This window comes from Ursus americanus, chromosome 3 (genome assembly GCF_024610735.1).
Source record: "Ursus americanus isolate L20-20 chromosome 3, mUrsAme1.1.p, whole genome shotgun sequence".
NCBI lineage: Eukaryota > Metazoa > Chordata > Mammalia > Carnivora > Ursidae > Ursus > Ursus americanus.
Window position 1 is genome coordinate 994397 of NC_142129.1, and position 14293 is coordinate 1008689.

Here is a 14293-nt window from a genome sequence, read left to right on the forward strand (position 1 = left end):
CTTTTCAGACTGGCTTCTTTCACTTAGTAATATGCATTTAAGGTGCTTCTGTGTCTTTTCATGGCTTGACAGCTCATTTCTTTTTAGCACTGAATAATATTCCATCATCTGGATGTACAGAAGTTTAATTTATCCATTCACCTACTGAAGGACATCTTGGTTACCTCCAAATTTTGGCAAGTTAGGAAAAAAGCTGCTATAATATGAGCATCCATGTTCAGGTGTTTGTATGGACATAAATTTTCAGCTCCTTTGCGTAAGTGCCAAGGGTGCAGTTGCTGGATCTAGGAGTTTTGTATTTTTGTGTTGTACAGTTAGGCTTGTGATACATTTGGGTTAATTTTTGTGAAGCATGAAGTTCTGTGTCTAGATTTACTTTTTTGCATGTGGCTGTCCAGTTATTCCAGCAACATTTGCCGAAAAGACTTTTTGCTCTGTTTTATTGTCTTTGCTCCTTTGTCAAAGATCAGTTGACTATTCTTATGTGGGCCTGTTTTTGGGCTTTCGAGATCTATATATCTGTTCTTTCACCAGAACCATACTGTCTTGATTTCTGTAGCTTTATAATAACTCTTGAAATCGAGGAGGGTCAGTCCTCCAACCTTTTCCTTCTCCTTCAATATTGGATTGGCTATTCTGGGTCTTTTGCTTCTCTGTATAAATTTTAGAATCAGTTTGTCAGTATCCACAAAATAAGTTGCTGGGATTTTGATTGGGATTGCATTCAATTATAGATCAAGTTGGGAAGAACTGACATCTTGACAATATTGAGTTTTCCTATCTATGAACATGGAATATCTCTCCATTTATTTAGTTCTTTGACTTCTTTTGTCAGAGCTTTGTAGTTTTCTTCATATAGATTTTGTAAATATTTTGGCTAAAGTCATTCTTTAAACTCAAGTCTCAATGATGACAAGTAAATAATTATGGAAACCGCCTTAGGGAATGATGCATCATACACAATTTTCTAAACAGTTAACTAGAGCAAATGACAAATAATATGCAGTATGCCCACCGGTAGAAGCTCCCAGTCTAATTCTTGCTCACTGATAACACTCAAAACCAAACCAAACACAAAACAAAACCTCTAACCAATCTGTTGGAATTCTTTTTTTTATCATCTTGATTCCACACATTGTGGAGCCTGGACTAGGAAGTAGGAGAATTTAATTCATATTATTGTTCTGCTGACTTTTGACCTAGGTATTTCATATGCCAGCTTTTTCCTCAACACACCTTGTTGTTTTTCCTATTCAGGTGTCTTACTATATTTATAGGTTGAATGGCCAAGGTAATGAGTATTCTCCACACATCCCTTCCCCACCATCTGTACTAAAATGGATTCTATTGTACTGATATGGAATGTTTACTGGGGTGGAAGTCTGAAGCACTTTCTTTAACTACTGGGTGTGCAGTTTTCTAACTATGTGACTCTTAGCAAGTTTACCCATGAATTCACTTATTTACAGAACACCTGCTGAGCACCAGCCAGTCATATTGCCTTTCTTATTCTCTTCCCTCATTCAAAATAAGAGTATTGGGATAAGTGTATTTTGGGCCTCTTCCTGTTTGAACTTCCCATGGTTTTGAAGTCCTGCGTTTGCCAGCTGTGTTGTTTACTTTCCTATTTATGTTGATGGTGGGAGTCCCAGCTTGAAAACTCATATGGAACAAAGAGTATACCCTGTATCCCCCAATCTCAGGAGGGCACTGAACCAGGGCTTTTCATGATGACAATGATAGGTTATAATATTGAAAAACCAGATTCGAGTGCTTCTATTGTTCTGGAGAATATATGCCCACATTTTGGGGTCATTTTCAGTTGAAAGGAAGCACTTGCTGCCTTTTTAATTTTTGAAAAAAATCCATTCACATTTGAGTGAAGGCCAGTATTGCTCTGAACACTTTTGGTTTAAAAAAACAAAACAAAACAGGACCAAATTGACCACTTAGTCACTGGAGTAAAGAGGCTTCATGCCCTTCCCTGGGGTTTATGAGCATCTTTTAGAACATGAGGAGGAAGGCACCTGTGTTATCAAAGTACCTCTCCTTTCAGAGAAATTTAGTCCCACATTTGGTATAAAATGCCTAAAGCCTTTATTTTAGCTCGTCACCATGCTGTGGGGTCAGCAAGTAGTCTCCTCTTTCCAGGGTGGAGGAAAAGCAGGAGTAGGGCAGGGGAGCCTCTGGGTATCAGTCTGTGGCTTACATAGCAGGAAAATGGCTCCTCTTGTCTTGCCTTCTGATCCCACCACACCTGCCCAGCATCCCTGAAGTGAATGCACCTAAATGGGTTGCTCAGCTGTGCACAGGGAGAAGCTGTATGTAACCAGGGATCCTCACTCTGCATTGCCCCAATCCCATGCCTTCCTCCTTGCCTTGGAGAACGCTTTCCTTGACTTCTGCATCAGCGAAGAGTCACTGTTCAGATTCAAAGGAACCTAGGGAGTCATGCACTCTACCCCCCCATGACAAGTATCTTTAACAGTATCTCTCCTGGAACAGCACAGAACAAGTGCACTCTCCTTGCTGCCTGCTACCGTCACACAGAATGTCATCTTCCTGCCACATTAACAACCTGCAAACTCTGGGTTAGTGGAGACCACTGAATCTGGTAATTTTTGCCTTCCAAAGGCATAGAGTGGGTCTTAGGAAAGAGCTGAAGGGTCAGAGGCATCTTTCCCTGTGAGATGTGATAATATCAGTGGTCCCCACAGAGTGGAGCTGGGGTCTTGAGCCCTCAGGGCACTGTGGGCAGTGATTGGTTTGGATGTGAGCATAAGTTAGGTTCTTAGCTACAGATAGTATTAACCATGCACACCTGGTCCTCTACCAGATAGAACTTGGCTACTAAGAGGGAGTTCAAAAACTCTTGCCATTCAGAGGGTATTTCTCTGACTGGGGTCCAAATACTCTACTGCTTTAGCCTATTTGCCTAAAGTAGAAAAAAATTAGTTAATGCTTTTGGCCGTCTCTGGAAAGTTTTATATTCTAGTCTGGCATTTGCCATCCAGAATATTCCCAAGCTACTCCCCTTGCCATATTAGTTGGTCAGTTAACATTTTGAGTGTGAAGAATCATGTTAATGGGAATTTCAATGAAACAGCCTTTAGAAAGCAGTCTGTCAACCCCATCACCAACTGAAGTGACACAATTAATGCCAAACCTAATTCGATTTTTTGTTGTTGTTGTTCTTTGTCTCAGTATTACATGTATAGAGAGACTGGGTGATGGTAATGATGGTGATGTGATGACAACAATGATGGTGCTGGTGGTGATGACGGTGATGCGATGACGATGATGATGATGGTGATGACTGATGATGGTGCTGGTGTTGATGGTGATAATGATGGTGATGGTGTTGATGGTGATAATGATGGTGATGACTGATGATGGTGCTGGTGTTGATGGTGATAATGATGGTGATGGTGGTGATGATGCTGGTGTTGATGGTGAAAATGATGGTGATGGTGATGATGGTGCTGGTGTTGATGATGGTGATGATTGTGATGACAGTAGTAATGATGGTGGTGGTAGAGATGATGATGTGTATTTGGACATGGCTAAATTGGGTACTTTCATAAACGCATGGTTATAAAGACATTTAAGAGCAAAAGCTGTTATACATTAACCACATCTTCCTTGTTAAAACAATTTTATAGTGAGGTTATCTGCACAACACTGCTTATTCTCTAAAGCTTATAACGTTTTGTCTGGGGGACCCTATTAAGACATATAATTTCAGTAGGTCAGGCTTGCAGCAGTTGTGCTTGTGAGTCGATCTCCTACTCTAGGCCTCACATATTTGATGTCCTGACATTTGTGTAATTGCTCTGCTAGAGCCCACTTGGAGCATTGAAAGCTACTTAAAATGTCATTATAAGCTGCCCGGGTCTCAGAATTATATGGTGCAGTTGATGGAACAAAAGAATGTTCCACTTTGATGCATGTGGTATTTGATTGTGCTCTGTGCTGTGGTCCCTCTTCAACCCACCACGGCTAGCTGGACTTTTTAAAAAGGATATCTTGATTTATGTTCATCTTCACATGATTGACAGTGGGTGCCTTTGAATAACTCAGTGTAGTTTACAGTGGTGGCATGGGAGATGATTTCTGACATGTGTTAATTGTTCTCATCATAAACTGGTCAGCCACTTAGAATCTACCATTGCATACTGAAGGTTTGTTGTTGTTGTTGTTGGAAAATAATTCTTTTTTTTAAAGTTATTTTTCACTAATGAAACCTGAAAAGTTTCTTTTTTGGATGACAGGAAACAATTTTAGGAATTATATTTTATTATTCCATTTCGAAGGTAGATATTTCTTACAGGCATTCTAAGAGAGCCATGGAAAGTCTCTCCTGTTCTCTGATCTTTATCTTAAAGAACATGAGTTTTATCATGTGGTGATCTATTCCTGTTCTTCTCCAGATAATGAGAATAGACTGAAGGAAGCTGAAGAAAAAAGATGCACGATAACAATAAGAATTTCTCTGAGTTCTTAAATGTCGGAACAGATAATTAGAAGGGGGCACAATTTCACATTCACTGTATTGATTATTAGAACTATGTTAGACAATCTACACACTTTATTTTGTTTTCACAGTAAACCCTTCAAGTGGGAATTATTGGCTTCCCACCTCTCCTATCTTCCATACCCTGGATTATTTATCCATAGCCCCTATCACCACCAGACAGTCTATGTGTTTTCAATGGCTTATTTTCTCTCTCTTCTGATATGGATGAATGTTTCGTGAAAGCCAGGGCTTTGTTAACTGCATTATTCCTGTACCTGGAAAGTAGCTGTGCATAGAAAATGTGCAAGGAAGGAAGGAAAGAATGGAGGGGAGGTGGGAGGGAGGAAAGAGGGGATCTCCTGAGCTCTTCTGTTTAAATTCAAGGGCCTCTGGGAGGCATAAGTCTCTCACTGATTATCAGTCACCTTAATGAGACCTGGAATGAGTCGCCCATACCATGAGCAACACAGAGAGGCTGTCTGAAGAGCAACCTGGGTGGGGGTATGTGGGGACAAAAGGGAGGGGGCATTTGGATATGTGGGGACAGGACTAAACCCTGGACTCCTACACAGAAGACGGCACAAGGGAATGAGGGATACAAACATTGCCATACACAGGCAGGGACATGAGAATCTGGCCTGTTCACAGCTTCACCCAAGGCCAATTTGCTGCAAACCAGGATCTGAATAACCACTGCGATAATTCTTGTGGCCCCTTTACATTGCAGTTCCAACACAATATGCCCATCAGGTTGCATTCCTACGTCTGGAGACAGTGGGAGACGGGAGACTGGGGCTCTGAGAGGAAACGTTCTGCTGAGGTAGGCGGTGAACGTTGACTCAGGGGCTTAACTTAGTCTGAAATGTTGTCACGGGAGCTGAGTGACGTCCTCTGCCCACTGCCATTAGATGCAGAGTGCGGTGGGGCAGGGATTCCACCTTGTGGGGCACTGTTAGGATGGACACCTCAGCCCTGCAAAACGAGGGTGGTCTGACAGAGACTGGGCGCAAATCCTTAGTAACCAAGGTGCTTAGGAATGGAATGTTTTTGTCCAGTGATTTTTCAGGTGAAATTTGCATTCCCCAGAAACACATTTTTGATTCAACGCTTGTTGAACATTCCCTGCCTTGGTGAGTGTCTGGGGGCATCGTGGCCCCCCAAGGGGACCATGCATTTAGGGTGCAGCATCATGCTGTGAAAGGCCTTGGCCACCTGCGGCATGGCCTCTAATTTTAGGTGCTTGCCTTTTCTCACCTCTATGCCATCATTGCCATGATGCAGGACACTTGAAGTGGATGTGTTTATACTGTTAGAGATGTAATAAACAGCAAAGACTTGTTCTTACTTTTTAGTCTAGGTTATTTTTTTATGTATTTTATTGATTTTCTATTTGAAATACATTCTTGAAATTTTTAATGAAAAAGTTTTGCTCAGGGTAATTCAGACCCCCAAATTATATTTGAAAGACATAATTTGGGTGTATCTTTTTTAAAAATCAGTAAATTAATTGGGTTGCCTTCATTAGAAATTATAAATAATAAGAATTTTTAAACCTTTTTTAGCAAAAGTTAGGTTTTATATTTTTATATTTTAGAAGTTTTGTAAGTGACATTTGTCAGATGTAAGTTTTCAATTTAATAGTTAATTTCTGAAGGTAAAATGTAGGGAGTAATTCACAAGTAGATTTAAGGAGGTTGGTTGAATTTCAGGAAAGACATTTCCCTACAGATAGGGTAATAAGTGACAGTTTGAAAAGCATGTCAACTCAAATACTTGTCTGTTTTAGGAGGAAAATGAAATGACTTCTTGAGTTGTACTGTCATCTGATGTTCTTGCAGGGTCTCTATGGTTGGTCTGGCCCAGATGTTAAGTTTGCTCAATATCCAGTAGTCAAGTCTCTCTGGCTTCTAAAACATTTCGATATGTACGTGTGAATCCTACTGTAGCTCTGCAGCAAACCATGCCTTTAATTCTCTGTCCTTTCTAATAGCGATTCCAACTCCTAGGTTCTGAACACAATGAGTACCCAGTACCAGTTAGTGAAGTGAATAGGTGAATGGATGAGTGAATGGGAGAGTGGATGGATAGATGGATGGGTGGATGGGTGGGTGGATGGGTGGATGGGTGGGTGGACAAGTGGATGGATGGATGGATGGATGGATGGATGGATGGATGGATGGATGAATGGATGAATGGGTGGGTGGGTGGATGGGTGGATGGATAGATGGGTGGATGGGTGAATGGATGTATGGATGCATGGACAGGTGGATGGATGGATGGATGAGTGGTGGCTGGATGGGTGGGTGGGTGGATGGGTGGATGGATGGGTAGGTGGGTGGATGTGTGGATGGGTAGATAGGTGGGTGGATGGATGATTGATGGATGTATGGGTGGGTGGATGGAGCCTGAGGTCTGACTTTAATAACTGAGGTTAACATTTTTTAAAATGAGGCTTAATACTTTGTCAAAGAACTGTCTCAGAAAGCATAATCTTAAATTGAATGTTGAACAAACTGGGAGGCAATAGTCATCGGGCACAACTACGCATTCTGATGGACAGGCAGCATGTTCTCTGCTTTTTGTTTAAGGGTTGGTTACGCTGAACTGTAGCCAGAGCTCACCCTGGAAATCCAAGCCTGTGTATTTACGGTGGATTGTAAGGGACGAAAAACAATGGAGGGTAAATGATTCTCGACCATCACCTCATCATCATGATAACAGTTACAGTGGCCAAGCACTTGAACGGTATGCCTGCCACTGGAATAAGTGATTGACATGCCTGTCTCACTTGTTCCCATTACACATAAGGGAATTGAGAGCTAGTGAGATTAAGGGGCTTGCCCAAGACCACACACCCGGAGTACTAGTGGGGAGATGAGTCCATAGCTGTGTGGGCCCCAGGTGTGTGCTTGCAGCCCCTTCAGCTCTCGGCTTCCTGAAGCAACGTTTGGGATGCATCGTAGTGCTGTTTCTCTGAGTGGCAGCAGTGCGTGCCATACCAGAAAGAAGTCAGCTTTTCTTCATGCAAATTCAGCTTGCCAGCTCGACTGACATAGTGACTAATGAGAGTTTTAGAAACCAAAGTCTCAGCCACAACTATAGCCAACAAAGGAGAAAGCCCCTGTAGATTCTAGAATTATTTGGCTTGAGAAAGTGGACAAGAAGCCACTGCCCACAGCAGTGGGGTTCGTAGCTGATGCCAGCAGCGCCTGTGCTAACAGGTCCACCCAGAGAGCAGGCACGGCCTGGCACCGTCCTCCTGTCTGTCTCAGTGGGTGAGGTCTCTGCTCACTCTTTCCTCCCTTCTGGGCCATCCACTGTGCCCCCGGTCCCCCAACACCATGTTCCCCATGTCCCTCTGTCCCCGTGTCACATGGATGGTCGGGTCTGCACGTGGTGAGTGAGTGGGGTGTTTGTGACACAGTATCTGTTGGGATTGTTTCTCATTGTCACTGTGATGAAAGGGAAGGATTTGGCAAGTCGTGGGTCACTGTGGACTTGCTTCTTTCTGAAAGTGCCTTCTCAGAGCAGATGCTCCGCGTCTGTACTGGTGTGAGGGTAGGTGCGCCCTGCTTTGTCAAGAGGAGAGGCTTGGCACTCCTCTGGAGAGTTTCCTGGGGGTGCAGCAGCCACTCTGGATTGAGCGCCCCCAGTGCCCGTGCAGTCTGTGTTTCCTGAGACCAGTGGGAGCTTTGTGGTCGGCGTGGGGTCCATGGAAATGGGTGGTGACGTAAGACCTGGCTGAGATAAGCCCCAGAACAGAAAAGGTGTTTGGTGGGGGTACACGGTCAGGAATCAAAGTTACACTCAGCCTGCTGCTTGCTGACTCAGTTACGGGCTCGGGGTAGCTCCTTCTGATTTTGAGAGCTGCAGTGAACAGCACGTTTCTTCACAGCAGCATAACGGCTGTGACAGGGGTGCACCTTCCATTCCGGAGCCCATCTTTATCTTTCCCGTGAAACAACGTGTACCTTCAGGCAGCCCAGCATCAGATGGTGTTTGTGTGGGATTGCTCAAATCTTCAGCCTCCTGTCACTTCTGCGTCGGGCAAGCTTTTCTGTATTTTCAGGTATGTTTTGTTTATAAGGAAGTCAAATTAGTGCTGGAAGTTATTTTTGAAGTCAAGCGTTCAGTCACTGAACATTTGGGACTATGAGAGGCTCTGGGGACGCAGGGGGGACAGCCGCAGTACAGGCTTCTGTCTGCACTCCCTTTGACAGCAAGCCGTTTCAAATGCAGGCTTTGCTATTATGTGGGTTCGGCAAGACTGGTGAAGACCGTTTCCTAAGAGGAGACCATGCCAGGACCCACACAGGGAAGCACCGGGTTGGTGGTGAGGCAGGAGGGGAACCTATAGGGAGGACCAGGCCCCGTAGGCGAGGGACTAGTGAGTGGGAATAATTTCAGCAGCTCTGGGGCACAGGCCCTGGGATGATTAGGGCGGGTGGATGGTAGCCTGCGGTGTGGGGGCCCAGTTGAAGCCATGATAAGAGGTGGGCTCTGGATTGGTTGGCTGGCACTTGAAAAGCAGCATTTGATGTCTCTAGGATGTGGGTACTCCTGGGAGGGTCAGTCTCTCCAGGGTCAGTGAGGCTACAGATGTCCGGGCATGAGGAACACGTGGTTGATGGAGAAGCTGAGGCTGGGGTGGTACAGAGACATCACCGCCTGTGTTAGTGCTGTCGGGCTTCAGTGTCGGCCTCACAGGGGGCCTGCCACTGCTGTAGGAGCAGTTCCGGTCCCGACCACAGGGTCGACGGCGTAGGCCACGCGCTTAGCATCCATCCCCACTTTCAAGGACCCCGTCTGACTGTGATGCCCACTCCACCTCCAGCTGCGTCTCAGAAACAACTGCTGTGGAGACTCAAGGATTTTAGGTCCAGAAGGGATTCCAGTCATCAACAGCAATTCTTGAATAAAGATTGACAGAAAATGTCTTCAAATAGCAAAATCAGAATGATGACAGTGACTCTTCACTGGCAAGAAAGAATCTGTGGGAGAACGTGGGGCATGGCACAGAATGTTCGGAAATGAATGATTCCTGTGACAGTGTAGCAAGACTTCCCCCGAGAAAGCGAGCTGAGGTTGATAGGTTAGTGGGACTGTACATTTTCTTCCACTCAGGGAATTCACAATAGGCTTGACCTGCTTATCTTTGAAAAGTCAGGAAGGGCTGGATAGCTTCAAACTCTCTTGTCATGCATTTATTCTGAACAAAGCTAGCTTGGACCAGGCGAGGCTGTGCTGCCCTGTCAGCACCACTCAGGGGTGGAGACCGTGGTGGGGGCGCCATGGCAGAGTGTTCTGGGGGCTTCCACTCGTAGCTGGGTCATGTGGTGTAAATGTTATTACCTCAGGTGAGTGGTGAGTTTGGTGAAGCTGTTTCGGAGAGTCTGGTTAATTGTGGTCTGCATTCTCCTGCGGGTTCCTGGCTGACAGCACGAGTGGGCTTTGACCTGTGCTCTCTGCGTGCGTGCGTTAGCGCAAAGCGCCTGCCCGCCTGGCCTGCGGAATCGTGGGTGTTGAGAACTTCTCGTGCCTGTTGGTGGGCAAGAGAGGGAAAACGCTACCAGGAAGTAAGTTTGCGTCTGTAGTTTAACTCCCAAAGACAGAAACGTTAAAAAATATGAAAAACCTAAATTTCTTAATTTACAAGCAGCAGAAAATAATCCCCACCCCACTCAGTTCAGAGGATTGCCTGAGTGAAGCCGTAGAAAGAGTGTGAACTCTCACTGTGCCAGTGTTCTCAGGGAACAAAGTCGCGAGAATAACCATCTTGCAAAAACCTTCACTTAGGAACCAGACACGTCAGCATTAAACACCCGAGAAAAAAAAGTCAGGGCACCCGCCGCGTCAGAAACAGGACTCCCTCAAACATTACTGCTACTGAGTGCAATTTGTGGGTCATGAGCTGTGTGGGTGCCAAGTGTACAGATGAGTGAGTGTTGACATGTGTGTACTTGTAACTGACACCCGTTAGACGCCCCATCACCCCAGCGAGGGTCCCAACGCTAAGTCCACCTACAGTGATCAGCACACACCCCACAGGAAACGCAGATGAACCGTACAGCAGCCCATTCCGGTTACCCTCCCGCGCCGCGTAGCTCACCTTGACGGGCATTAAACGCAGTTACTTCTTCCTGTCGAAAGGTCAGCTGCCCTTTCATGGCATTAAGAGGCGGAGAAAGACCGTCGTCCCGGTGCACCCACGTAGCTACTCTTCGGGAACTTGTCAGCACTTCTGCAGGCCTGCGTTTCCAGCCAGGGTCACTCTCCCCGTGTGTCTCGTCGCGCAGGTCTGCTGGCGGCCCGTCAGCTCAGCTCCTTTTAGAATACGGACGTGTCTTTCCCTCAGCCTCATGCTTGAAGGGTGTGTTCACTGGGCATAGACTTCTGAAGTCCATGTTTTTTCTTTTAACACTTCAGACATGTCATTCATATGTATGTTATCAGATCTGTAATTACAAATTATGACGAAGACGTCATTCTCACGAGACATGTGGTGTGTCTCGTGCCCTCTCTGCTTTAAGTCAGCCCCTGCCTGCGTCACGTCACGTCACGTCACGTCACGTCACGCCTCACGTGTGTCTTAGCTCTGGGTGCGGTTAGGGGTCTGCTTTACCTTCACTTTTCTGAGATGCTGCTGCGTGGTTCTCTCTGTGTTTGTGCTTCGTCCGATTTGTTTGGTGCCTTGGCTTTTGAAGTTAATGCAATTTCGGGGAATTGCTGGAGGTTCGTGGGTTTTTTTCCCTTTAGTTTTTTGGTCCCGTTCTCTCTCCCCTTTCGTTCTTGCTCTCTGCTTGTGGTCTGCTGTGCCTGAGGTGGTTCTGCAGGTTACTGAGTTTCCACTCAGTCTTTCTCAATTCTTTTTAAATTTTTTTAAATAACGATTTCATTTATTTATTTGAGAGTGAGAGCACGAGCAGGGGGAGCGGCAGGCAGAGGGAAAGGGAGAAGCAGACTCCCCACTGAGCAGGGAGCCTGACACAGGGCTTGATCCCAGGACCTGGAGGTCATGACCTGAGCTGAAGGCGCACGGTTGACCTACCGAGCCACCCAGGCGCCCCCTTTTTACCTTGTTCTTAAGATAAAAATAGTTTCTGTTACGTATCTTGAAATTCACTAGCCCATTGTTCTCCGTTGCCCAATCTGCTGCCAGGCCCATTCCGTGAGTTTTTAAATTGCAAATATTGTGCTCTTCACGTACAGAACTTCTGCCGCTCCTTGTTAAATCGTGTTTCTCTGCGGAGCTTGCTGGGTCTGCCTCTGTGTGGGATCCCTCGTTTCCCTCCTTGCCTCCTCGTTCCAGTGGTGACTGCTGCTCCGAGGTGTCATCTGTGCTTGCTTTTGTGTGTGCCCCCAGAAGCACTCATCCAGAGTCTCCTGAAGGACCTGGGAAAGCAGCCGGCGCACGTGGAGGGTCTGAGCCCCCTGGACCTCGGCGAGATGGCCCACGCGATTGCTACCGCCGTGCAGGGTGTGGGTGCACAAGGGGAGCTTCAAGGAGCCGAGAAAGGAGCTGCAGGAAAGCCAGGAGAGGCCAGCGTTGGCAAGCAGGGTGCAGACGGCATGGCAGGTGAGCCTCCCAGCCGTACGTTTGTGGGGGTCGCGGGGCGCGTTGAGGCTGCGGCTGTGCAGAGGCCCAGCTCACCAGGCTGTTAAACATTCCTTCTGCTGAGGAGACGCGGATTTGTAGTAACGGTTTGTAACTGTTTGAACTTTTGCCTCTAAAAGCTTTCTTAACAGGCTAAGTCTACCAGCGCAATTATGTTGGAAGGCAAATTGCTTTCTGTGCTGAGGTTCGGAGTTAGAAAAAAACAGGAGCGATGGAAAGTGTTTTTGTTTGCATTGTGCAAGTGAATAGAGTCAAATATTTGACTAGTACAGTGGAAAGGCTTCATTCGAATGTCTGCTTGAGGCTCACATCCACCCTGTGAGGCTGCTCCAGGGAGAGAGTGGAGAATCCCACGTGCTCCCGCAGTGTGAGTGCGCACGCACACACACACACACACACACACGCTCACGGCGGCTCCCCTGATGATTGGCCTTACCTGGGCCTGATTGCTTCTCAGTCGCTGGAACTACATGAAAGCATCTATTTCAATGCCTTGCACACAGTAGGCACACACAAAATATGTGCCAGAAACACAAGTGAGAAGACGCGTGTCTCTCTCCGCCGTGGGCTGGGACAAAGGCTCGCTTGGAAGCTGGAAGCGGGGCCGGATGCAGACGAGGGTACCAGAGCTCCAGCAGGACAAGGCTTTGTGTTAGGCAATCACGAGGTGCCTCTCTGAGGGTGCGGAGGGGTCTAGAAGGTGCCTGGGCATTTGGGCTTCATGAGTCCACGAGTTATGCGCTGTTGGGCATTGCTGGTGGGATGTAGAAAAGTAATGAACTCCAAAGACATGTTACCTTGAGGCGGTCTGGTGTAGACGCCTCCTGTTGCTTTTCTGGAGCTAGTAGCAGCTGCTGGCCCTGCGGGTTTTCTGGCTGTGAGCTAACTCTCAGGAGAACACCCAGATCCCTGGGGCCGGCGATGCAGTTCGTCACATCTGTCTTTTAGCTGGTAAACCCCTCTCTTCCGCGAAGTTTACGGAACACTACTATTGTACTATAAACAGTAACGGTTCACTTTATAGTAGGAACTAGGCCGACATCATCTGCCTGACCTTCCGTCTGGGACTCTCTGGTCCTTTTGTGCGCTGCAATGCCTGTGATGACGTTTTCCACAAGGGTTCTAATAATGCTTGTGTCGTTCACAGATGGCAGAGGGCCGCGCGGCGAAGGTGGAGTTGACGAAGAGGTACGGTGAGGCGCCCGCATGTCCGGTTAACCGTAGAGCTAGGGCTGCACTGCTAATCTTTCTGTTCATGGTTTGGGAGCACAGACAAAATACAAAGGGTTGTTGGTTTGTTTTTGCAGACAAGCGTAGAAAAACTCTGATAATCCCCAAATTGGGAAAAACTATAAAGAGCATAAAAAATGGTGTAAATTTTGATGTATACTAATGTCTACTTTCAGATTATATAGTAATATTTACCCATTGTAGAAATATGGAAAATATGGTTAATGCAAATTAAAAAATGAATATTCCTTAGAATTTTCCTACCTGGGGATACGGACTGGTGTATGTTCTTGGGATCATCCTGTGTGTACTGATTCCCGGGGTTCATTTAGCGCAGACCTTCACAGGTCCTGGGTCACTCAGACCTGCACTGTCTAATGTGGCTATTTAAATTTACATTCATTGAAATTAAGTAAATACAAATTCAGTTCTTCACTTATGCTGCCACATTTCCAGTGTTGCTTTGTAATACGGGGGTTGGATGGGGCAGATAGAGAACGTCCCCATCATTGCTGGAGGCTCTGTTGGACAGCGCTGGTTGGGAAGGCCGTCTGAAAAAGGGCTCGGTCACAGGCGACACCACTCACGCAGTGGTTTGTTGGCTTTTCCTGTTTAAGAACCTTTGCTCATTAGTACAAGTCTTAAAGATGCAGGAGATCAGTAGTAAGCAATGACGGTGGCATTATGTGGTTCTACAAAACCCTTTTTTGTAGAGTGGAAAACAATTATTTTTGGTTAGTACTTTTCTTTCCAGATTATCTTAGTTATTTTTGGTTCAATGCCTGTTAGCAAGTAGCAAAAGAAAACATGAACAATTCTTTTCAACGTCCATCGGAAATGGGGGGATACTCTGTCTCAGTTGAGGAGGGAGATGTGGCACTAAGAACACGTCTAAACTTAGGAAGTGGAGGGACACCGACAGTGGTGGCTGA

General features: G+C 46.1%; 1 protein-coding gene across 1 annotated transcript in view; it reads left to right on the forward strand.

Annotated features, from left to right (window-relative positions):
* PTPRN2 (protein tyrosine phosphatase receptor type N2) overlaps nucleotides 1-14293 on the forward strand; it is an 842052-nt gene that overhangs the window by 343310 nt on the left and 484449 nt on the right. Inside the window, exons 8-9 of the mRNA XM_087860611.1 lie at nucleotides 11880-12092; nucleotides 13279-13319. Coding sequence (XP_087716737.1) covers nucleotides 11880-12092; nucleotides 13279-13319 — 254 coding nt within the window. The remainder of the gene's footprint in view (nucleotides 1-11879; nucleotides 12093-13278; nucleotides 13320-14293) is intronic.